This window comes from Centrocercus urophasianus, unplaced genomic scaffold (assembly GCF_019232065.1).
Source record: "Centrocercus urophasianus isolate 14NV4802_14NV808 unplaced genomic scaffold, USGS_Curo_1.0 seq_10, whole genome shotgun sequence".
Lineage (NCBI taxonomy): Eukaryota > Metazoa > Chordata > Aves > Galliformes > Phasianidae > Centrocercus > Centrocercus urophasianus.
Window position 1 is genome coordinate 17,733,161 of NW_024884142.1, and position 23,831 is coordinate 17,756,991.

At 36.2% G+C, this 23,831-nt stretch overlaps 1 protein-coding gene across 1 annotated transcript in view; it reads right to left on the reverse strand.

The window, feature by feature from the left end:
• DST (dystonin) overlaps positions 1-23,831 on the reverse strand; it is a 293,027-nt gene that overhangs the window by 21,246 nt on the left and 247,950 nt on the right. The window contains 14 exon segments of the mRNA XM_042829656.1: positions 825-1,019; positions 2,395-2,554; positions 3,190-3,359; positions 7,640-7,759; positions 9,437-9,643; positions 9,881-10,036; positions 11,394-11,564; positions 14,488-14,616; positions 15,124-15,321; positions 17,850-18,005; positions 18,837-19,010; positions 20,074-20,175; positions 21,759-21,860; positions 23,049-23,171. Of these exon segments, the coding sequence (XP_042685590.1) occupies positions 825-1,019; positions 2,395-2,554; positions 3,190-3,359; positions 7,640-7,759; positions 9,437-9,643; positions 9,881-10,036; positions 11,394-11,564; positions 14,488-14,616; positions 15,124-15,321; positions 17,850-18,005; positions 18,837-19,010; positions 20,074-20,175; positions 21,759-21,860; positions 23,049-23,171 (2,163 nt within the window).

A 23,831-nucleotide genomic window follows, 5' to 3' on the forward strand; every position in this document is an offset into this window, starting at 1 on the left:
GCATTGCCTACATCACTGGTTAAGCAAAATCAACTGAGAGCCCATTGGTGACTGACCTTTCCATGATTGTTAAAAAAAAGAAAGTTCCACCTTTAGGCACAGTCATATTCAGACACATTTAGTGTTGAAGTAACTCAGAATTTTTCCTGCTGAGAGACCGAAGAGCTGGATGAACACAGCACCCTGGGAATAGCAGGGCAGAAATTTTATAGGCAGTGGATATACTGCTATTGCTAGAGCTCCAATCAAGCATCAGCCTGAAATAGTATGCCTTCACAGAACTGTTCACTGTATTTCAGTTTTACAATCAATACAGATGGTCCTATTAATTCAGGACTGGTACTAGCCAATACTGACATAGTCTCTTGTAGTTCCTGAGTGTACTCATCACAACTCAATTTCTTTCTGTAATTGTGTCAGTGTAAAAATGGTTCTAGTACACAAATGTACTTCTTTTTAATAAGGTACAAAGAGTGTAAATATGATTACAATCTTCAGCTTCCTGAAACGGGAGTGAGTGCAGTTCCTAACCACTCTTCATGCTCATCTGTAACTTCAGTGATTCCCTTAGATGGTAATGTTTTTGAAACATTTGATTAGTATTTGTAGTATAGTAAAAATGCTAAGAGGTACCATTTATATATTGTTGTAAAGGGACAAAGAAAAGGTAAACTGCATGAACAAGAAAACTAATATTTTCAAACAAAATTAAATGAAATTTAGTGAGCTGAAGTGAAAATAAAATTTAATTTCTGTCAGCTAGACTATATGGTATGTCCTCTACTTCTCACACAGGACATGTAGCATCGGTATCAGTCTTTTACCTGTCGGAGAGCCTGCTCAAGTCGTGTTTGCTTGGATACTGACAGGGCACAAACTGTCTCCCAGCGAGTGCTCAGCTCCTGCATCTGTACTTTGACCCAGGACGAGTCATCACGACTGCCCTCTATAAGCTCTCTGGCAGAGCGCTTCAGAGCCTGAACACTGCTTGTTCTTTTTCCCAGCTCCTTCTGGAAAACCTAGGTACCACCAAATATGTTTGAAATGTTTAATTCATTAAGGCATAATAATACAAACAATAACTGAAAAACAACTGGTTATAAAAAGAAATACAAATATGAATTTAGTTCAGTACTGGATAACTGAAAATGATGCAAGACACACAAGTTCTGCTCATTAGATTTCATATGAAGATATTTACACTCCACTCTATCCTAATAAGACTGGAATATAATAGGAAAATGTCAGGCAGATCCTGAGAACACCCCCCGTCCTGATGCAATGCATGGGAAATGCAGCAAACTTACCACACTGGCTTTAATGTGCTTGGTTGCCACAGCACAAGAAGATCAGACAGATAAAACATTAACCATCAAGGAGAAGGTTTAAAACCAAAACCTAAAACTAAAAGCTGAAGATCTGGCTGTAGATCTCATTACATATTCATATATTTATGAGAATACTTTCACATTCATGGGAAGAATGAGCTCCACTTATGTGAAGAAAAACCTCTTAAAATATGGTAACCGCAGCATATCATGCAGCTGATTACGACATAGCTGTGATACACGACGGGACTTCAGAAGCAATTTGAGCACATTTTGGGCTAATTTTTATAGATAACTTCTGTTTCCAAATACTTTTTTCTTCAAGAGGACAAAGTCTTCTTCTCACCAAGCAGTCACCGGATACTTGTAGAAGAGCAACTCTGATGTGTGTAGACTTCACAATCCCAGTAACTTCATCAGCTGTCCCCTCTGACATACTGACAGGAACTGCAGTTCAGAGGCATGGCCCTAGATCCCCTACTTGCTCCCATCTCCAAGAACACTTGATTGAAAAAATACTGCAGCAAATGTAGGGTTCACGGGCCTTAGTCTAGCTCTGTAACTCTGCACCATGACTTAAGCATTGCAACTGCTCTTCTCCACAAATTTACAGCAGCTCTGCAGGGTTGAAATATTCAATGCTTTTCTTTTCATAAAGGCTGCTGTAGTCACAGCAACTGCACTGGACATTTGGTTAGCAGATGTACTGAAAGAATCCTGTCTTTACCTCCGCTTAAGTTTTACAGTAAAATCATTTTTGACACCTCTTCCCATACGCACATATTCATAAATGCTAATCTGTGATGCTTGACACGATACTCATAAATACACAAGATAGCAGCATTAAATCGAATATCTGGCAGCTAATTGGTGCCAATTAGTTATTAGCAGGTTTTTTTTCTTCCAAGTCTGTTTTATAGCATTTTCCATTGTCAACAACATGTTAATGTTATAAGAATATTCCATGCTTCTAATATTACAGAATAGCCAAATAATGAAATAGAACTAAAATGCTACACTTAGGAGCAGTCTAGCAATTAAAAAAGATGAAAGTTTTTGAAATTACCTTGTGATTGTCAATCAAGTTCATCACTAAATCAATGTCACCATGCACTGGCTGATCTTCTGCTAGCTGAGGTTCAATTTTGTACAACCAATCAATGAGAGCTTGTAGAGCATCAGTAAATTGTCCTGAAAATAACAGGGCTTCCTCCAGTTTATTTTGTCTGGGGAAGTGAAATGAACACAAGAAGAAGAATAAATTTAGTTAAAAATCATTCCTTTTGAGAAAATACAATTTAAGAAAACATTTTCAGCATTAAATAGTAACCTTAATTAAATTAATTTAATTAATTAATTAATTAAATAGCTTATATAGTAATATAAGCTTTAAATCAGTATTCTCCGTTTTAAATGGGGGGAGGAAAGGATGGGGAAGAGGGGATGCTGAAATACACAGTGGGATGAACACAATTCTTTTCCGAGCTCTGAACAGTCAAGGAGTACATGTTCTGCCATCTCTGAAGTAGGTGACCTTCTTCTTGCTTCCCTAAGCTATTCTCAGACATAGACTCCTGGAGGAGACATTGGAGGTTCCACTCAAGTAGGAATTTACCAATGAAGTTAATTGAGCAACCCAGTCCACCTGCATTGACCAGCACAAAGCACTTTCTCCAAATAAATGAGGGCTGCTCATCTGCCCCTCCCACCCGGTCTTAAATGGCAAAACAAGCCACTCTCGTTTTATTTCTGCACAACAGAAGCCAAAACAGAAGAACTCTCATAAGCCTTCTTCTCAGCTGTTGAATAATTGGATTGGGTTCTTTTGGTTTTCTTTTTGTTTTTTGTTTTTTTTTTTTACCTTTCTACTGATTTTCCACAAATTGTGTCCCATTTATCCCTTAGTTCACTCAGCATGTCATCAAGCTTCAAATTGTCATCAGCCAAGGTGGTTTTCTCTTTCAAGGAGCGTCCAGTCCTGTTTGTGGTGTCATATACAGAATGTTTGGCACCAAGAGATTTCTGGAATTCCTGTGAACGTGGAAGAAAAATACGTACATAGCATCAAATGCTTATAGATCACAGTGAACTAATCTTTGTCAAACTATTTGCAATGTAAATAGTAAATATTGTGGCAAGAAGATTCTAAGCATACTATAATTTTTTTTAGTTTGTTAGCATAGATAAAATCACATGGAACTTGACACTAACAGAGGCTGTGCCTTTTATCCCTCTCTGGGAACAGAAGCAGTTCTACAACTACAGGAATGATTTGGGAAATTCCTTCTTCAGTGAATGATGATTCCCATCCTGCCTTAGCTCCTATATCCCACATTTCAGCCAGAGGCTGCCCAAGAAACAGAAAAATGTGAAAGGACTACTAGTTTGGGAGCCATTAAACCAAACACTCTTTACACTACATTTTAAGATTTCAAACTAGTGTAGAGCACCCCAGAGGCTACAAAGATCATTCTTTTTTAGCTCACTGGGGTCAAAATGAGAGATTTCCATCCATAAGAATTTAATCCCTCTTAAGACTAAAACCTGCTACAGGAGGCAAGAACTGTGTGCCAAAAGCATACAGATTTAGGTATGAGAAGCAGCCAGATGACATTTCAATAAACACAGGCAAAAGTAACAATAGCAAAAACATAACTGTAACCCAGGGACTTTGGAAAGATAAAGGTGACAAAGCAGCTGCATTTGCCTGCCCACAGCGACAACTCCTTTGGCAAGGAGCTTTTGGAAGCTTTGCATGGAACAGAAGAACACACAGAAACAGAGCTCATCTTGAAATAGCAGAGATGTAAACAGAATTACAGGGTAAATAATTAAATAAATGAACACTGATAAAGGATTCAATCAGTCCTGCACAGCAGCTTTTGAATGACAGTAATGCTTAAAGTGTTTTATTTCATATCTCCATGAACTGCTAGTAGAAAAACAGTTAAATAAAATAAAACAAATAATAATTAAAAAACAGTCTTGCATATCCAGAATTGAGTATTCTGTCAGAAAAAAATACCAGAGAATACCTGTCAAAAAACAGTTTTTGCTCATTGTTTTCTGAAATGGAAGTTTCAGTTGTCTCTCAGAGCAATGTTTAATATAATAAAATCTGTCGTGGAAATAATTATCAGTTAAAATTCATAATTCCTCAGGGCACATAAAAACTGCAAAGATTCTACACGGTCCTACCAGCACAAGCACGACTGCTCAGCTCCAGCTTGCAAGCTGCTCCCAGCTGCTGTGCACCAGGCTGGGCCCTGGTAGCTTATGACTCTTTCACCAACTTTCCCATGTGTTCACAGAGTCATTAACATTTTTTAGATGGCAATCAAAGCCAGGTGGAGTGGAAGCATGTGTGAAGTAAAAAGAAGTAGGCACTGGGTTGTGCCACAGAAACTGCCTGCTTCACCAAAAGTGACTCAAGGTTCCTGATATTTTACACTGCACTGTCCTGGTTTTCTGGTTATTTTAGGAATCAGAGGGAACTGAAGATCTGAAATTGGTCAGCAAAAAAAAAGATAGCATCTGTTTTGCAATTGAGTGTCTCTCCCCTATTGTTCTTTCATTTTCCTCAAATAAAACAAGGAATCATGTTTTAAGTAAGAATACAAATGCCACTATCAACCTTGAACTACAGTAAAAATAAAAACCCTTTTCAAAATGAAAAAAATAACCAGAAAGTTCCATCAACACAAATAACACATAGGTCACTGCTCCTGTTTATTTGATGACATTTATTAACTACTGAAAGCTATATGGACGTTTCCTGATGTGCACAAAGAAACTGCTGTCAGAGGAGGATCATACATTAAAAAAAAAAATAAATTGAAAGTGAACAAAGGGTTGCAGTCAATTCATCCTTTGAGAGATTGCACACACTATACTAAATCTACTTTCATTTGATATCGCAGAGGCATAACAGAGTAAATTTTGGTTTAAGGCATTTCAGCTGCCAAGATCAGACAGGTAACATGAATGAAATCTCAGTAATTAATTATTTACCTTCCTTCTAATGAAGACAGGAGCACACAGATAAAATTACTTAGGTTCACATAAATGCATTCTAAGAAACATCCAGCATTAGCACAGAAATGGAATGGGTGACCTACTAAGGGTTTTTCCACTCCTGACTTCTAAAAATGAGAAGAAAATTGCTGATAAACAGACCATGAATAACTCTCCAAAAGTCCCTGGCAATGCACTGGATGTAAGTGAGACAGAAAACATTTTCTTGGCTTTTCTCTTTCAGGGCCTTTTTTTTCTTTTTTTGGCAGTAACAACTGGCAATGAGCAAGTCCAAATTATTGCTTACAGCACACACACAGCACACACTGAGTTCAGATAGTAAAATCACTAACTAAATGGAGCAAGGAAACCTTCAAGGTTGGACAGAAAAGACAAAGACTGACAAAACGGGTATATGTGGGAGTGGAAGGAAAAGACTCAAAATACAAGGAAGGACATTGCAGTGCTGGGAGGTTTGACAGCTCATTAGAAAACAATCGAGTTGATTTCTTGGCAATGGGGGAAGGTGGTTGTTTGAAGTCTGAAGTCACAAAGTTCACGGGTCTCCCTCTCTCATGCACTTTTTATTTATCTTTGTGTTTTTCACCAAAATACCAGCTTCAGTCCTAATGTCCACATTCTTGCCTGCTCCTTATTAAAGGATTCAAGAACTTAAGAAGCTATGTTCTGCAGGTATTTAATGCATAAAGGAGATGTAGAAAATCTGTCATTGAGGGAACTGATGAATATGCCAATCTGCATGAGGAAGTCAGGGCTCCTAAAATGTGCTGCTGTACATATAAAGGACAAGTAGGACATGAAGTTTAAAACTTCTGAAGAGAGGAAAACAGAAGGGCAGAATGTCAAACCCCAGGACCTCAAAGGACCTCAAAGAAAAGTTAGAATGTTTTGACTGTACTCACGAGAAGTTCGAACGTTTTATTAAAAAAAAAAGAAAGAAACAGAGGGATTAAAATATTGATAAAGTCAGAGAATAGAATAAAGATAAACTTAAACAAAAGACCTTTTTCTAAATGCTCAGAATTTACTTCAAGTTCTGGCAACAGTGATCCCAGAACAAACTACAACTGCGAATTTAGCACAACAGAATGTTAATGCACGTTTTATCTAAAAGCTTTAATACCAAACACAGGTAAAACTATTTTTGCTTGGCCAACAGCCAACTCTTTTACACTGAAGCAGAACATTATCCTGCTGGATAAACAATACCTAAACAATACTTAAATCGTAATAAAAATGAAAATTATAAAAATATGAAGAAGGCTCATGCATTAACCACTCATGCAGGGCAAAAACTTGCCAGAGGTAAAAAAACAATCATGAGAAACTACACACAGAGGGAGAGAGATAAGATGCAAAACTTTGGGTATATTCTGTAGAATAAAATAATACTGTAAAAAGTAGAAGACTAAAGTCAATATGAAAAGTAGAAGTAAATGTATGCCAGAATTGAGGAAAAAAAAAAAAAAGATCTTTCAACATTTTGTCTCTGATAAATCTGCTTCAAGATGAATCTTTGGATACAGCCTGTCTCTGAAGATTCAACCAGTCACCCACACTATTCTCACTAATACATCATTCAATGCTTTACAAAAGTAGAAATGAAGTAGACTTCCTCTGTCCTTCATTTTGTTCTGACTGACGTAACTGTAGAGCTCCCTTCAACTTCACATCAACTTTACTTGTTTGAAAAGCCACATTAACAGAGGAGATTGCTACATTTTCGCCTGTAGTAGCTGGGTTTGTGGAAAAGTGCGCCTGGAATTTTGAATCCTATGCAGAGAAAGCACCTTTTCTACTAACAGTGTCAACTGTACTTTCTGGAGACTTCCATTAATAATGCTTAAAAAGCAACTGCCTGTGAGAATGCCAATTATTTTTCATCCTTGAGATAATCCTCTAGTATTACAAGGAAAATCCCAAAGAAGTAACTGGGTGGCAAATGTGTGTTGTAAGGACAGAAAAAAAAGATTTCTTCTCTGATAAAGTATTACTTTTTTTTCTTGTTTTCATTTAAAAAAAAAAAAAAAAAAAGTTTTCATAGTGCTGTGTAATTATGGCTTTCCTATTCAAAATTAATCATTCCACCACAGATCAAGTTCTTTGAAAAGCATTTGTTTTGAGTCCTCACTTGTAACATGGCATTTAGTTTTATGCTAATAACACTTTCATTGCAGTGAGTCCAGAAGTCCACCTTCTTTGCTAACTGTATGCAGTACAAGGCTGACAGACTTAGATTTAACTGGGCATCTTGCATTTCAGCAGTCACAACTCACCTTATGCTGTGCAAGCTGCATCTTTATTTTGTCAGGGTCATTTGCAATTTCGAGATCTGAGTCCAAAGACTTCTCTGATTCTTCTAGCCACTCCATAAGTTTGTGCCAGGCTTCATGGAACTGTGGAAAAGTGAGATATGTAGAGTTAAGAACACACTGATGCTTAAAATACTCCACAAACATTCAGCCCTGACCAGTTCTCTACAGGCAAGTACTCTGCATATTTGGGAAAGGCTTGGGGTGATTTTTCTCCCTAACCTCTCCAACCAACCTGTGGACTTAATCACTGGACTTAGCCTCCTTTCACCCATATGAATTAGTAACCTCTTACATGCACGATCTGTATGTAAGCCCAATATGCATCTTTCACAGACATACTCGTAACTCCCATCGATGTGCTTGTCATTTGAATTCCTGCATTTTTAATACTGAATAAAAATACAGCAAGAATGCGGATTTGCTACTGTCTACATGGGACAACAGCTATAAATCACTGGGGAAAACTGAATGGATGACTGTCCAAGATCTTCCCTGAGAGGTTCAAAAATGCTCTCATGTATCAAATGCTATCTTTGTGGGCACTGAACAGATTCTTCATCTTCCTTCCTTTCTCAACAACAGTACTTCAGGAAAGGAAGCAGGGTAAGACTAAAGATTTAACCAGCTTTCAGAAAGTGGCAAGCCTTTGGGACTAGATTTTTAATAGCTTGTTGTTTCTCTTTGTGGTTTTTTTTTGGGTTTTTTTGTTTGTTTGTTTGTTTTTAAATTCTTTTTGCCTGGCTGCCTAAATATGAAAGTATAAAGAACTAATTCAGCCCTATTTTTCAGGGCTGCAGATCAGGCGTTGAAACTGACACCTGTCAGTATTCCTTCTTCACTCTGCCCAGACAGTTGTCATTCTAAATAAATAAAACTAGTTGCATACAGCTTTTCAAAGTGAAGGAAGTTGAGATCTTTTCTACTGTACATGTCATTTTAGAACTGCCATGTGTGTAAATGCCCAGGAAAAATTGCTGGGATTTTTTTTTTTAATGTTGGTTTTATGGCATAATGTTTGCTCAAACATATGCCCCTAAAAAAGTTCTTATTCTAGCAACTGAGTAGCAGTAACAATGAAGAATGAAAGTGGTTTGACTGTGAATATGATCAAATCCTCACTTGACTAAGAAAACCTAAAACTTCTTACTGATGATATTACATTCCTCTCACACATTTTACATGTTATCATTTATGTTCCTCAGTGAGGGGAACATGAATCTAAAGAAAATAAATGAATGCTCCCCGGTAAGGAAAGGTCTGTAAAAAACTCTACAAGTTTTTAAGGAAATAAATTGAGAGATCTTAGAAGATGATGTTATGTTAACTATTGTAAGAACCTGAGGAAGTGATGATTATTAACAAAGAGACAAAGCAAATAAAGGAAGAAAATACTAAGAAATTCTAAGCAATACTCGTACAGACTAGCAAAAGATATTCATCACATTTTTAAAATATAAGGGGTTGACTGTGTAACTTCTCTTTGCGGACAGATGGCACTGCTACACATCTGGAACCCACACTGCAACTTTCTTCTTTCAGATCATCCTATATTGCAGATCCAAGTTATTGCTCTGGTTGAAAATGAAGACTTCACCTTCCAAATGAAGTGCTCTATGATTGCATCACAGAAATTGCTCCACTAACTTAACGGAGTCTGTTACACTAACCCAGACAAAGCTGAAAGTGCTTTAAAGCACCATATACTTCAAGAGTCTGGATATAATTTCAGCTAAGTTCAAAGAGTTGTACAACAATTACCTGTTTGGCTCGTTTCCTTGCATCATCCAAAGCTCTTCCCCTTTCGACTAAACGCTGAACTACTTTTTCCCATCTACTCTGTACACTAATCAGCAGATTCTTAATAAGGACTACATCTTGTTTCTGGCTGAAGTATTTCAAATGGGTACCGGTTTTGTCCAGCTCTATGATCTGATCTCGATGAGAATTCACCTCTGTGGCAAAAACCTTAAAAAAAAAAAAAAAAAAAAAAGAGAGAAAATTTTTGTAAATAATATATTACTCATGCACTGAGTAAACACCGAAAAAGCACTGTGATAAAGAAAGATATAGCAGTAAGCATAAAATGCAGTTTAAAACAATTCAACTATTTCTGAATGCCAGTGTTACAGAGTTGATTTGAACATTGTTCAACTGTCTCAAAAGAGTGGGAGAAAAACATTACACATCTGTTTCTGTACATACCTTGTGTTCATCAATTTGAAACAAGACAGTGTCCAAGATAAGACTTGGCCGAGAAGCTGCAGTTAGAGTTTGCTCTGCCTGTGTGAGCCAATTGATGAAATCTTGAAGTGAGTTGTGGAACTCCATTGCTAAATTGAGGGCCTCTTCCAGTTTGGTCTGTAAAGAAAGGTTATATCTTAATAGCAGCTGATATTATGCAGGGTATTCAGCTGAGTAAACTATCTTAATTGAGCATTTTGGAGTAAGCCATTTTAATTTAACATTAAGATTAACATTTTTGAACATTCTTTCAACTCAGAATTTCTGAGTTCTATATTTTAAAATAATTGCCTGTGTTTGAGACTATTAAAGAGGATGGATAGAAACTTAACAGTAAAACTATTTATTACAGATGGGTATAAATACAGCATCTAGGACTAGGATAAATTTTATACATTAGAACATTAAATTTTGTGGTAGTTAATTGTAATGAGACATGTGGCTTTTATTTATTTATTTATTTATTTACAAAACTAGTAGAATACCAGAAATCTATGATGGTAGTGCACTTGGAAAGAGCCTCAAAGCACTCATCCAATTTATTCTTTTGCACTAAAGAAATAACAGGTTGGCTTAGATCACTTCTGTCTAATACGGCACAGCTGTCATTTTTGTTACCTGAACTGAGACTATATTTGGATAGAGAATGTTTTCAAACTGTCAATATTGTCGGCCTAGCCAAGCAATCCAGACTTATATCTTTCTATAAGAAGACGCTCAAATTGTGCATTAATTCATCTGACACTCTTCCATTATACTTATCTTAAGAGACACCATCAGTCTTACTTTAAAATACAACTAAGTTGTGAGTTAATTATTTCTGCCTTATACACATTAGGGGCGAGCAGAGAATTTCTGTGTAATTATTGAATTTCTTCACTGCTTCACTGAGGTAGAGCAAATGCACTATATATCATGAAGGGATGAAAGAAAAATGGAATTATTAATTTAAAAAAATGTATGTTGCACATCAGTGAAATCATGCTATTGATCTACTTATTGATCTACTTAGAGCAGAAGGAAGTCACTTGAAGTGGCAGAAGGCCAAGCCTTTGGGAATTTCAAGGGAAAATGGATAAAAGCTAGGAAAATTAATGCAGCAATTCTGTATCGAGAACAAAATAAACTTGAACCATCAAATAATTTAACTCTTTCTTTCATGTCTGTGATCACTGTAATAAAAAAAAAAAAACAGAAAAGCCCTCACTCTATAAAGTTAGTATTATTAGCATCAGTTAAGATATTTCTGTAGAATAATATGCTCTTCTCAGCTATCCTGCCCCCCTCGTTAATCAACTTCTCAAACCCGTTTTTCCCCAGTATTTGCTTAAGCAAAATAATGAATTCTGCACAACTATCTCTACAGTTGATTTTAAATCTAAAAGACTAAGCAAGCTTGCATGTATAAAAGGACAGGACATTAACAGTCTTAAATACATGATTTACACTTCTATTGTTACGTATAAACACATACTTTTCTTTCACCAAGCTTCATTTGTACGGATTCCCACTTTTCTTTTAAGTTATTTATGTCCTGCTCAACATTTGTTTCAGCAGATTCTGGGCATCTTGCAAGCATCTGCTGGCCTTTCTGCATTAGACACTTATATGTCTCTTCTTTGGCTTCAAAGGCAGCACAAAGTTCCTAAATAAAGAAACCAATAGAAAGTAAGTCAGGTAGAAATTCAATACTCTTTATTAACGTTAGCATAGCATTCCTCCCCCAACATTTTGTGGGTATGATTAAGACTAATAAAAGAAACATATGTAATTCATAAACAGCCAAATGAACAAAGAAAGGGCCCAATTCTTCAGGAAATGAGAACTTGTATTGTCTGTCAGATGTTCTTTCTGAGATGCAAAGCTTGGCAAAGAGAGTACTAGGCACTTATCTCATTGCACAAGATTTCCTACAACTTTGTTGGTTTACCGTCCATCTGCAGCTAAAACACAAAAAGTGTCAGCATTATACAGTGCGCTGAAAGCCCAGACACATCCTACACACCTTTGAAAGCAGGTGGGACAACCTGGGAGGGCTGTTTTACGGTACGTCTTGTCTTGTGTTTTGTCTGTATTTTCCTTCACTCACTACACAAAAGCAAGATATTTTACATATATATAGAAAGCTGGAAAAATAATGGCAATTGTTGTTCTACCTTCTAACTACTCAACTCACTATTCTCTTTTAATCACGTTGAAGGTGAGGTGGCAAGAGAATTGGAACTCACATACATTCCCCTCATTCAAAAGTGCATTTCCAAAATTTGCAACAGACACTTGAAAATGCACTGAGGTTGGTGCAGACTCCCAGATGGAGATCTTCTTCCAGATGATCAGTAAGTGGCTTGCAGATGGGAGGAAAAGAACCTTTTCTCTGACTCCGAAGGAAAGAATGTAAACTCAGTATTTTCTGTGGGTTAAGAGGTATTGGTCACAGGATTGTATCTGATTAAAGAGGACAGCAAAGCAGGAAGAAGGTTCCACCGTGAACTAAGATTCCAGAAAGCTTTGCCCCTTCTTCCCAAGAACACTGTTGTCACCTCATCTGCTTTTTTCTTATGTTCCCAAACTCCTCAAAATATTTCTAGTTTCCTTAACTTTCCAAAGCACCTTTTTCTGCTGCAGTGCAAGAACCCCTCAGAAGTAAATGTAGGGAGCACAGCACAAGCGAGACACGGCACGCCAAGTATGGCCTGAAACACTGGGGCTGGGCTCAGGGGAAGCCAAGGAGGCCTCTCTGCAAGCCTCTTTCCTGCTGGTGTCCAGTAACACCTCTTCATATCTCTTTTATTCCCGGAGCTGCCTTAGCTGGAAATGCTACCCAAGCACAACTCCATTTATGAACTGACTACAGTTCAGGGACCTTTTATTCATGAACGTAGAAACAGACCTTATACTCAAGATGATGATTCATAATGTTATTTCCACGGAGAAAACACAATAAAACATAGAGCAAAAATTTCTATTTCAGTTTCAGGTCACAAATTAATATAGTTTGTATCCCTTAAGAGCAAGTTGAAATTTGGAACTGACAATAAATTGTTCTCAATCTGACAACCCATCTCAGCATTTCAGTTGCCAAAAAAACAATTTACACAGAGCTGCATAGATGCACTGAATTTAACTAAACTGAAATAAAATCGTATATTTTAAAACTTACGTGCCTTCAAGGATAATAGCAAGACAATATCTGCAGTTGTATGACAATCCACAACATAGCATTGGCTTTTAAAATGCATAGTTAGGAAATGACTGTACATATGTACATACTACTGGGGACACATTCACACTTGTTCCAACAATTCAGATTTAAGATTCCTTTAATCTGTAAAAACTGGTTTGCTGATTTGCATAGAATATGCCAAAGAAAAATTCTGATACATTTCAAGGAAAATTTTTTGGTCTTTATCTGATTCCATGTCCAGGATAAAAAAATAGAAAGAACACTGGTTCTCCCAGGTTCTTGGTTACACAGCCCCCACCCTTGCAGGAAGAAAGATTTTGTTTATGTTTGGGTCTTTTGTTGTTGTTTTTATTTGTTGTGGTTTTTTGTGTTTTTTTTTTTTTTTTTTTTTTTTTAACAGAATGAGAGAGATTGGAGGGGGGTGTCAAAGAATTAAGATCCTTTCTATGTTTCACACTTGTTTCCTGTCATAACTGATTTGGAAACTGTAAATGCTATTCCTCTGAAAAACAGTTACTGGTAAATTTTGAAAAAAAGGCCGCACATCTGTGGGCAAAATCTTTTGCATCATTCCAAAATAAAATGTGATTTATTAAGCTGTGACAATGCAGTGTTTTAGTGGAAACTGTGCCAGGCATCTTAGAGCTCTTAGTTCAGTAAATATCACTCTCACAACTAAGCAAAGAGGTCAGAATTTCAGATCTCTGGGCTTGGGCTTATATCCAAGCCTAACAGCATAGCAGGTTTTATACAAGTGGAGCACTATGGACTACCTTCCTCTGAGGTAAGGCTTCAAAAGTTAAAGTGTCCTTTATCAAGCTTTGTGGCCCATAGGGGAAAAAATCCATAGTTTTTCTCTTATAAAGGAAGGAAGGGAAGGAAAGGAATAATTCAGACATCCTGATCAGATTTCCATTTCTAATTAAAGCAGAGTCTTTATGACCTATTAGTCCTAATTACATCTGTGCTAATGATGATTTCAATGTCAGCATTGGTTAAATAAAGAATAAAAGATGAAGTCCCTTGATTCAAGGTCCAAATGAATGTGGAACCCTTTTAGATTGGTCTTCATATCTGAGAAAGAGCATAAATGGTAGTTATGGGGACAGAAGAGGAAAGGAGCACATGAATCACTGAAAAATCTGTAAACACTTTCTGCTTTCCCTTCTGAAAACAAGGACAATGGCTAAGCTTTGGGCACCTCCCAAATTACTACTTTCACTCCACTGAAAATAACAGTGCTGTTGTGAAGGCTATTAAATTTCTTAAGATACAATACAGACATTGTGAAATATAGACCATGCACTGCATTTAGCATAAATATTCACGAAAGATAGTTAGTCCTGAAATGCAATTTGCAAAGCTTTCTAATACTGATACTTACCATATGGGTATTAAGCTGTTCTCTTGCTGTTTCTGGTAAGCCTCCAACAGGTTTTGATGCCAACAGTTGACGTTCAGTGTCTGTCAGCCATTGCTGCATATCTTCAACTTCACCATGGAAACCTTGGGCCTAAATTATACCACAGCATTTTAGAGCTTACTTAAATGTTTTCCATCCAAATTCTAGTTCAGATGCAGAACTATATTGGCAACAGATTCAATCAGGTATTTTCAGTAATCAGAGGAAATGAAAGAAAGAAAAACAGGAAAGGAAAAACACAACAAAACCAAATTTAAACTACCTCCATCTATCATAATGAAAAAGTATAAAAAAACATGGAAATCCTGAAAGAAGGCTAAATGAGCCACTGTGAGATCAACGTTTTCCCTGAGTAATATATGTATACAGAATCTTAAGCCTTTAAAAATAAATAGCCAAAAGCTGAGGTCTTGATTCAGCCTTGTAGAAGACAAAGGACAGCTGTGGAAAGCTCAGCTGGATCTAAACGTTAGCCAAATTTAGGAGTGTCTGCATTACAGCTTTCACTGAGGTCAATTTCCAGTGCATTTCTAGTATTTTATGTAAAAAGACACTTTTTTTCTGAGTTATCTCTTTCTTTTATCATTTCCTGCTCACCTGAATCAAGGCACTGTCCAGCTGCTGTTTCCTTTGTTCTGTTTTTTCCAACACATTTTGCCAGCGCTGATTCAGAAGTTCCAACTTGCTCTGTAAATTGCTTGCTTCTTCAACAGCACTTGATTCAATCAGGTCATTTCCTGCTTTCTTAACTGCTTCTACTGTAGACTGATGAGCTAAAACATCATTCTGTAGCACCTACAATTGTAACACAGCACGCATGACTGGCTACGTTGATAAGTTATTCAATAAAGGCGAACGTAACCAACCTGGTTCTAACCCAGTGACAAAACAGTAGCTTACAATTAGCACAGATATACAGCTACAAAAAGCTAATCACTAGCCTAACTTCAATCAAAAGCAATAACAGACCACTCTGCCAGAATGCTGTGTTTTATTTTTATATCATGGGAAAAAATGTATACATTCTTTCTGAATATATATATTTCTGAAATTGAGCTTTCTGGCACTGCTAGTGAGGATGCACATCTGAGACATCCAGTATCACTTCATCTTCCTTCATTTACTACGTACTTTCTTTAACAGCACTCTTCTTTGATTATGAGGGCAAGGTGTGAAAACAGTACTATAAATAGTATTGCTGACTCCTCCTGAAGCAGTAGGCTAAGGAGAGAAAGGAACAAGAAGACAACATTCTGACTGCCCCTATGTCTTTTTTCTCATGTAGTCAGGCTAGCAGGACACTTCAATCGTCCCAGGAATTTACAATGCTTAACACTATTAAGACCCCTACTATTAAGACCTTGTTTAAGATCTGTTGCCATCAACCACAGTAGAACCATAAACGACAAAAAGTATGTTTAGGAAAAATAAGCTGTTTTCAGAAGGATTAAAGAAAAAAATAAAGAGAAATCTTTAAAGTACCAGGAATGAAGAACAGGAAAAGACGATATGCAAAATGGTTAGAGGAAGGGAATGATAAACTGCACCTAAGAAACTCAACTTTTTGCCTACTCTCTTCCAGAAGATGTCGTTCAAACTTATGTCCACCAAAATGCTAGCATAAGGACATAAAAAGAAAACAAAAAGCTAAATACAATGGAACTTCCTTTACTAAAACAGTGATCAGGCACTGGAATGGGCTGCCCGGGGAAGTAGCTGAATCACCATTCCTGGAAGTGCTCAAGAAATGTTTAGATGTGCTACTGAGGGACATGGTTTAGTGGGGAAATATTGGTGGTAGGTCAACAATTGGACTAGATGATCTTGAGGGTCTTTTTCCAACCTTGGTGATTCTATGATTCTAACTTTTGAATAAAATACACAGACCAAATCACAATGAAAAAGCAAGTCACAAGCAGTCTTTGTATACAGCATATGCACACCTTTGCTTTAATTCTTCTAAGCCAAGCTCTGTAAGTTATTTGTTATTTTATTTTCCTGATCGACAAAAAAAAAAAAAAAAAAAAAAAAAAATAAAAAGGATATTCACACAAGCAGATGCATCTTAATCCTTCCTTCCTGCTGAGACTCACTAGGAACAAGGTCTATTCTTTCCAAAGTTATTCAAGAGATGCATGTTTTTCCAGGCTACCACAGGATGCACTACTGTGTGAACTTTCTAACCTATAAATTCTATTTTACAAAACGGAAGTAGATTGGTTGATGAGTTTGCTGAACTCCTTCAGTACTGAAGGCAGATGAAGTCGTGTATGGTATCTGGATGCCTCTTCAGTATTAAAACACTGTGACTCAGTAAGAATATAAAAGTTTCCAGAGAGGGGAAGGTGGACTTATAAACTGTTTCTTGTTGTTTTTTCTTTTTAAAGAGTCTGTTTCTAACAGTAGTTGTATGGGGCACACATATATTTTACTCTGCACAGGTTCCCAATGATTACCTGAAGAGATTCAGAAGCCGCATAGCTGAACTGACACAGACAATGAATATGTCTTAATTATCTGTGTACTGTCAATTTCAGTCTATTCTCTGTAAATCCAAAATGAACTCTGAATAAGAATAATTTTCACATCAGGCCAAAAATAAAGAGACAGACATGAAGGAAAGGATTTATGAGGTTAGTAAGAAATCTAAAGAGATAGAGAGGATCTTTTGCTCTTTAGAGATGCTTTTCTAAATGAACAATGAAAGCATTCTTCCATCAGCTCTAAAGCCACATTAACCAGCAAAATGCTATTAAAAAAAAACCACAAACCACCACCACCACCAACAAAACCCTACACTGTATGTAGAAAGATAAAAAGATGGAGACATGGATTTCCCTGAAATTTGCTAAGAGTTTCAGAGAAGCACTCAGTTGGCAGGACCCAAACAAGACACAATTGTGCAGATTTCAGAACTGCAACTCTCTTTATTTCTGACCAAAAAGAACAAAGATGTGTAAAGGTCAAGTGTGTTTTCTAAGACCTGGCCTAAACAGAACTAGTCAAAGAGTTTATTGCTTCAAGGAGATTTAATATGCTCAATGACTTTTCAGTTCCCTGGATCAAATGAAGGTGAAAAGAGGTGGAGACCAGGGTCAGCTGCTCTTTTTTGGCTACGTTATTTGCATAGCAAATGCAAGGAAGAAAGGAATATAAAACAGAAACAGAAAAGATATTAGATTTTCCACATTACTTCAGCTATAATCTGCATCTTGAAAATTTCTATAAAGAACTATTTATCAAGAGCAGAGTTTCACTACAAGACTCATCACTAAGATAAACATCAAACAACATTTCATTTAATATTTCTTGTAATTACATACATGATGTTTGGCAAGTTCAATTTCAATAGCCTTGGGGTCTCCACCCACGGGTTTCTGTTCGTTCAGCAAGTCTTCTGTATGCGTCAGCCATGTAAGTAACTCATCCAGGGCATGCTGGAACTGCCCCAAGGCTAACAAGGCACCTTCCAGCTTGTGCTATAGTAAAAATAAAATAAATTAACAATGAAATGATTTCACGATGCTATTGAATTGGCTTAAATTACCATTAGTCACCATAATCCAGAGCAGAGTCCACACTTACGATAGCATAAAAAAGAGAGACAAACAGCTATTCAACACAGGAACTGCTTTGTAGTCAGAGCTGAGTTAGCAAATCCATTGTAAAGCCTTATGTTCTAGGCTTAAAATCCTGATCTCCGAAGATCCCATGTAACCAGAGCAGAACTAAGATTGCAAGCCCTTCTCATCAGAGATGTGGCAATAGTTTTCATCTTTTAAAATATAATTTCAATATAAATGCATCTTGAGGCATCATCTTCTTTAAATGTTTTTTTGCACTAAAATGATTCAATTAAAAAAAAAAACTCACCTCTTCAAAGCACTGCAACTTTCTCTCTTTGATAATTCAATATTTTGTAAAGAACATGAAACATTTTAATATTCATATTTTAAAGAAGAAAGCTTTAAGAAAAAGTGCTCAGTTCAGAAGCTAATAATGATTTTGCAAATATGAACATGCTTTTAACTGCTACTTTAAATGTCATCAAATAATCAAAATGAAATAATAATGATTTGACATTACACTGCTGACAGAGGAAGTGACAGAAGTTCTGCTAAGAGTTTTTTAAAAACACCATAAAAGCAATTTAGTAAATTACTGAAATCAAAATTCCATTAAGTATAGTTGTATAAGTTCCAAACAGAAAATACCAAATACATAAATTGTTACAAACATTATGCGTAATGAAAAACTTTTCTCATAAAAACAAAGTCATGAATGAAGCCTCCACTTTCAGGTTTATTTACCTGTCGATTTATAATTTTTTCTTCTAGGCTGTCCCACATTAGTCTGAGCTCTGAGAGAGGGTCTTGTACGGTGTGCTTGTCACTTTCCTGCGTTACCTTCTTCAGCAATAGTTCTGCTTGATGGTTCAGTCTTTCCATTTCTATCTGCTGCTGATAAGCTTCTGTTTTAAATTGCTACAGTAAATAGAAAAAGAATAAAAAATAAACACATATCGTAATGCCTTTCTTGAGCATAGCACATTCCAGCAATACTTACAAAACAGTACAGCACTGTCAACTTTCATAAATTTGGGGGTTAGTTTTCATGGGTAAAAATGCATGTAAAATACAATTCAGATGGTTCAAGTTAATTCAAAATATAAAATAAAGTCTTATTATCCCACCAGATACTGCTAACAGTAAGCAGAGGAGAATAAGGATACCCAATAGAAAAATACTCTCTAATGATCTTGCTGGTTTGTAAACAAGACAGAACTTGAGTAATTTCTAACTCTTGTGGTCGCAGCAATATAACACTTTAAATAGAATTATTCTTCAAAAGACCTGAAAGCAACCTTTCTTTAGTACAACACCCTCTTGTACAGACAACTAAGGCACAGTCTGAATATAATTTGCAGATGTATGTTTTTCTGAACATACAGATGGAAGATAGAGACAGTTCATTTGAAGTCATATCATGATATCATAGATAAAGAAAACAATCTGTCCACAATCAAAACATTTTACAAGTCAGGAATAAAACCAAGGATATTCCTCAATTATTACACATCCCCACTTTTTATTTAAAATATGTTGCACAGTCAGGGGGATACTTAGTCAAATAATCATATGGACAGGTTTTTGACTTACAGATTATTGGATGTATTGGGAATGACGCAGTATCATGTTAGAACACTTAGAGAAAGCCAATAATGGCGGAAGTGAATCTCTGAAGGCATTTTCTCAAAGCATCAAGGAAATTGTTTATTGTGGAAGACAGAAAATTTAATCATAACAAAAGAACCCTCTTTAAAAACTTACAGCTTTTGAAAGAGAAGGAATGCTACCACTAGTTATGTAATCCCACCAAAGTCTATTCCAAAGCCATCTGTCATATATTTTATAATGTAAACTATGCAATGAAATGTTATTTCAAATTTTCATACAGATCTTTTCTTTAAAACTGAAAACTGAAAGTTGCTTACGAGTCGTAATTCAGAATAAAAAAATTCAGAATACTCTAAACAATATTTCATACCTTAAGTTCCTCAGTTTGCTGCTTCACTGTCTCCAAATCCGTTCCAACTGGGGACATGGATGCTAACTTGATGCCAGCAATGTCTACCCAGTCAAATATTGCCTGAAAATCACAATATGAAACTAAAGATGAGCAAGGAGAAATAGTATCATGTTTAAAAGTTGTAATAAGATCTGAATTTATTTTACTTCAGAGAACAATATTGCTATGCTCTTTAAAATAAAACAGATTTCTTTAACAGATCCTACGTTCTTGACAATGCAAAGGCTTAAATATTGGATCAAGTACTCCATTAATCAATACAAGAATATATGCTGCTGTTATTAGCAACAACATTCCCCACTTTACTTCTTGAGTAAAATCAGCAAATTTTATGAACTCTATGAAAAATAAGTACAAGACAAACTCTCAGTTCCATGTCATATGGGGCTAAGATGGTAGGCTGTGGCTGAATGATATGACAATTTATATCATGATTATTGAAAAGCACTAATTAACAAACTTCTATTGAAGAGCAATGTTATCTGTGTGAAGAATGTGGAAGAAGACCCATTCAGTAGATATTAGGTTCTGAACTAAGCCATAAATAAGCTTGACTGAATCTCCTTAGGATAACAGATTTACAACTTCCATCAGTCAATGAAGCGCACACAGTTGCGAGGCTTTATGAGTACTACTTTTGTTCCTTATAGAACCTCAAGAACATCCTGCTTACAGATTAACAACAGCTACATCAATCTCAGTAATTGCACAGGGGAGAAAGCACCTCTGGTAAGTTCTTTTTGCCTCTGTCTGTTATCCATGATTCATGAGGGAGAAATGGGTAGGAGTTCTTGTCACAATGGCCTACAGTTCTCTGATGTAAGAACTACCTTCAAGAGGCTCAACAGGATGAAGCAGCTACAGTACAGCTAATGATCTGTCCACAACACTTTCATATCGTCTACTGAAATGTGCACCAGAAGGCATTAAAATACACAAAGTACCAAGCTTATACAAACACAAAACCACAAAATATTTAAAGCAATGGCAATGATACTAATGTAACCCTGCACATCAACCTTGGCATAGTATGAACAGAGTATCTGGAAAAAACAAATAATGAGGTGCACAGAAAAACACGCATGATGTGTATTATTATTGTGTGTTCTGCTGCTTAATCTGCACTGACTACATGAAAAACTTGCCTCAGCATCACGTGAAACACGATTATTTTGTGCTTCAAGGGTTTAATGAAACCAGAAGGACATTTTTAATTGGCTAACATGAAGGGTGGAATAAAACTTAAATTCTTTAACTGTCTTGCATTCAAGGAAAACAGCAGCAGTGAGTATATTGACCAATAATCTGTTCCTTTCAGATCATATGACTTTGTTATATCAACTTGTCTATCATGTGAATTACTATCAAACTGTGAGCAGGATTACTATGAAATTGCATGGTATCAAAAAAAAACTCTGCACTTGCCAATAAGCAAGGAGATTTTACCATGGAATCTGGATATAATGCAATATGTGAACAACACAAAGAGAACAAATCAACAGAAAGCACCTGCTTGCTGAATACTCAGTATAACCAGTGATGCATTACTTGTCACCCACTCAATCACGTTACATTTTAAATAAAACTACATATCCTATTAACTCAATATTGAATTAGGTATATCAGGTGTATCATCATCTTACCTGCAGTCCATCTTGGTACTGAACAGCTGCCTGCATAGCTTCGGCAAGCTTATCCACTCGCTCTTTCCATGTTTTGTTTAAGGCATCCCAGGCAGAGTTCAGCTACAAATAAGTGCAATTTACACCATTAGACAAAAACAATTTTTCTGCCATATAATTTGCATTCACTAAATAGATATTGCTCAGTAGCTCCAATAAATCAAACATGAATATTTCATATTCACTTCATATTAAACCTCTTGTTCTATCATTGCTTAGCTTCCTTCAGAATGCACTTGAGGTTTTATAATACAGAAGTTGCACAGTTCAACACTGACGACATATTTATTAACATAGGGATTATAGTCAGTATGGGAAATGTCAAATCATTTGCAGTTGAATCTTTAGAATAAAAATAGCATACAAGAAAATTACATTACAAAATGTGAGAGAAATTATAAGTCTTTTGTAGTTGTGAACAGGACTGGTCCCAGTTAAGATACTTTGCATAAAGCATATGAAACTTATTCTTGCATCATTTTCACAAGAAATAGTCATGTATTGCATTAATCAGTAATTTTTTAAATGTCTTCTACAAAAAATTAATCCATAAAGCAATAAAACCAATTTTTCTTTATATTCAAATCTGAGACAAAAGGCCAACCTTAATTTAACACAAAGCCTTCAGAGAAATCTCACTTCTGGTCCCAAAATTTTATTTTCAGAATTTCTTAGAGGGCAGGGAACACTACTATCAGGTGATCAAGAATTTATGAAGTTTACTGCAAAACTAATGCCTCCCACCTTATTATGTTATCTTACAATGTCAAAGGTGGATATTGGTGGTATAGCAGTAGAGGTTGAACCTTCCCACCAATATTCCACTACATTTTGGAATGAAATGGAGCACACTGTCAATCTTGGCTGGACTCTCCTGCTATATACACCATATAGTCTGGATTTGGTGCTCCCTCTGACTTCCATCTGTTCGATTTGATGATAGACTGCAGGGCAATATTTTACCTAGCAATGATGCCATCATTGCAGCTGTGAAACAGTGGGTCACATCTCTATTGGTATAGATTTCTATGACCATGGCATGGAGGCTCTTTTCCATTGCTGACGAAAATGCACAGCTAATAATGGCGACTGTGTTGAAAAACAGTGTTTTGTAGTTGAGAATTTGCACTATCAAATAGTGTAACTGTGCTCTGTGTATTTGTTGCAATATCCAAGGAAATAAATAGGAGGCATTACTTTCTGAGCTACATACGTAATGTTAATAAATTTGAGCATCTGCATTTCCCATACCTCATCTATACTCTTGTTGACAATAGGTTTGTCAGGCTCTCCACAAGCAGCTCTAAGTTCGGAGCCTAGGCTCACAACTGTTTCTAGTTCTTCTTGCAGTCCATCAATTTCTTCTTTAGCAGCCTACAAGGGAAAAAAAATCCAACACTGGTAATACTACATTCAATAATTTGTGTATGGCTTGCTTTTAAGACAGAAACACATCCATGTTTGACTTCTGTTTTCTTTAAAGTCACCTGGACTTACTACTGGATGCTTAAAATATCAGCATCCCTTTGCAGTGCCAGAGTAAATCAAATTACATCGGTCTAAATTATAAACGAATAGTGATGTCATTTTATATGAGATGGAAAAAATAAACAGGAAGTTTTATATTAGGTTTCTTTAATCAAAATGTTTTCTTTTACAGAGGTTATCATTCACTTTCAAATCTGTAACTATCAGCATAAATAATTACAGACTTGGAAAGTAATACTCACATCCATATGCCTTTCATTTAGATGTTGTGTATTACCTGGAATCTAAAGTATGTGTAACTTTTACAAGTCTCAGTGACATATATATTATATGCATGCTTATAAACAGATCCGTACATATGATGACAGGCACAAGCTGCATACTCATTGCAATTAACCACTGATATGTATCATTTGCCATAGACTCTTGAGATATCATTATAGTAAATTTCTATGTAATTATCCCTCTTTGTCTCAAAAAAAAAAAAAAAATCAAACCAAAACCACTCCTGTGTTATTTCCTAATAATTCTGTCTTTTCTCTGCAT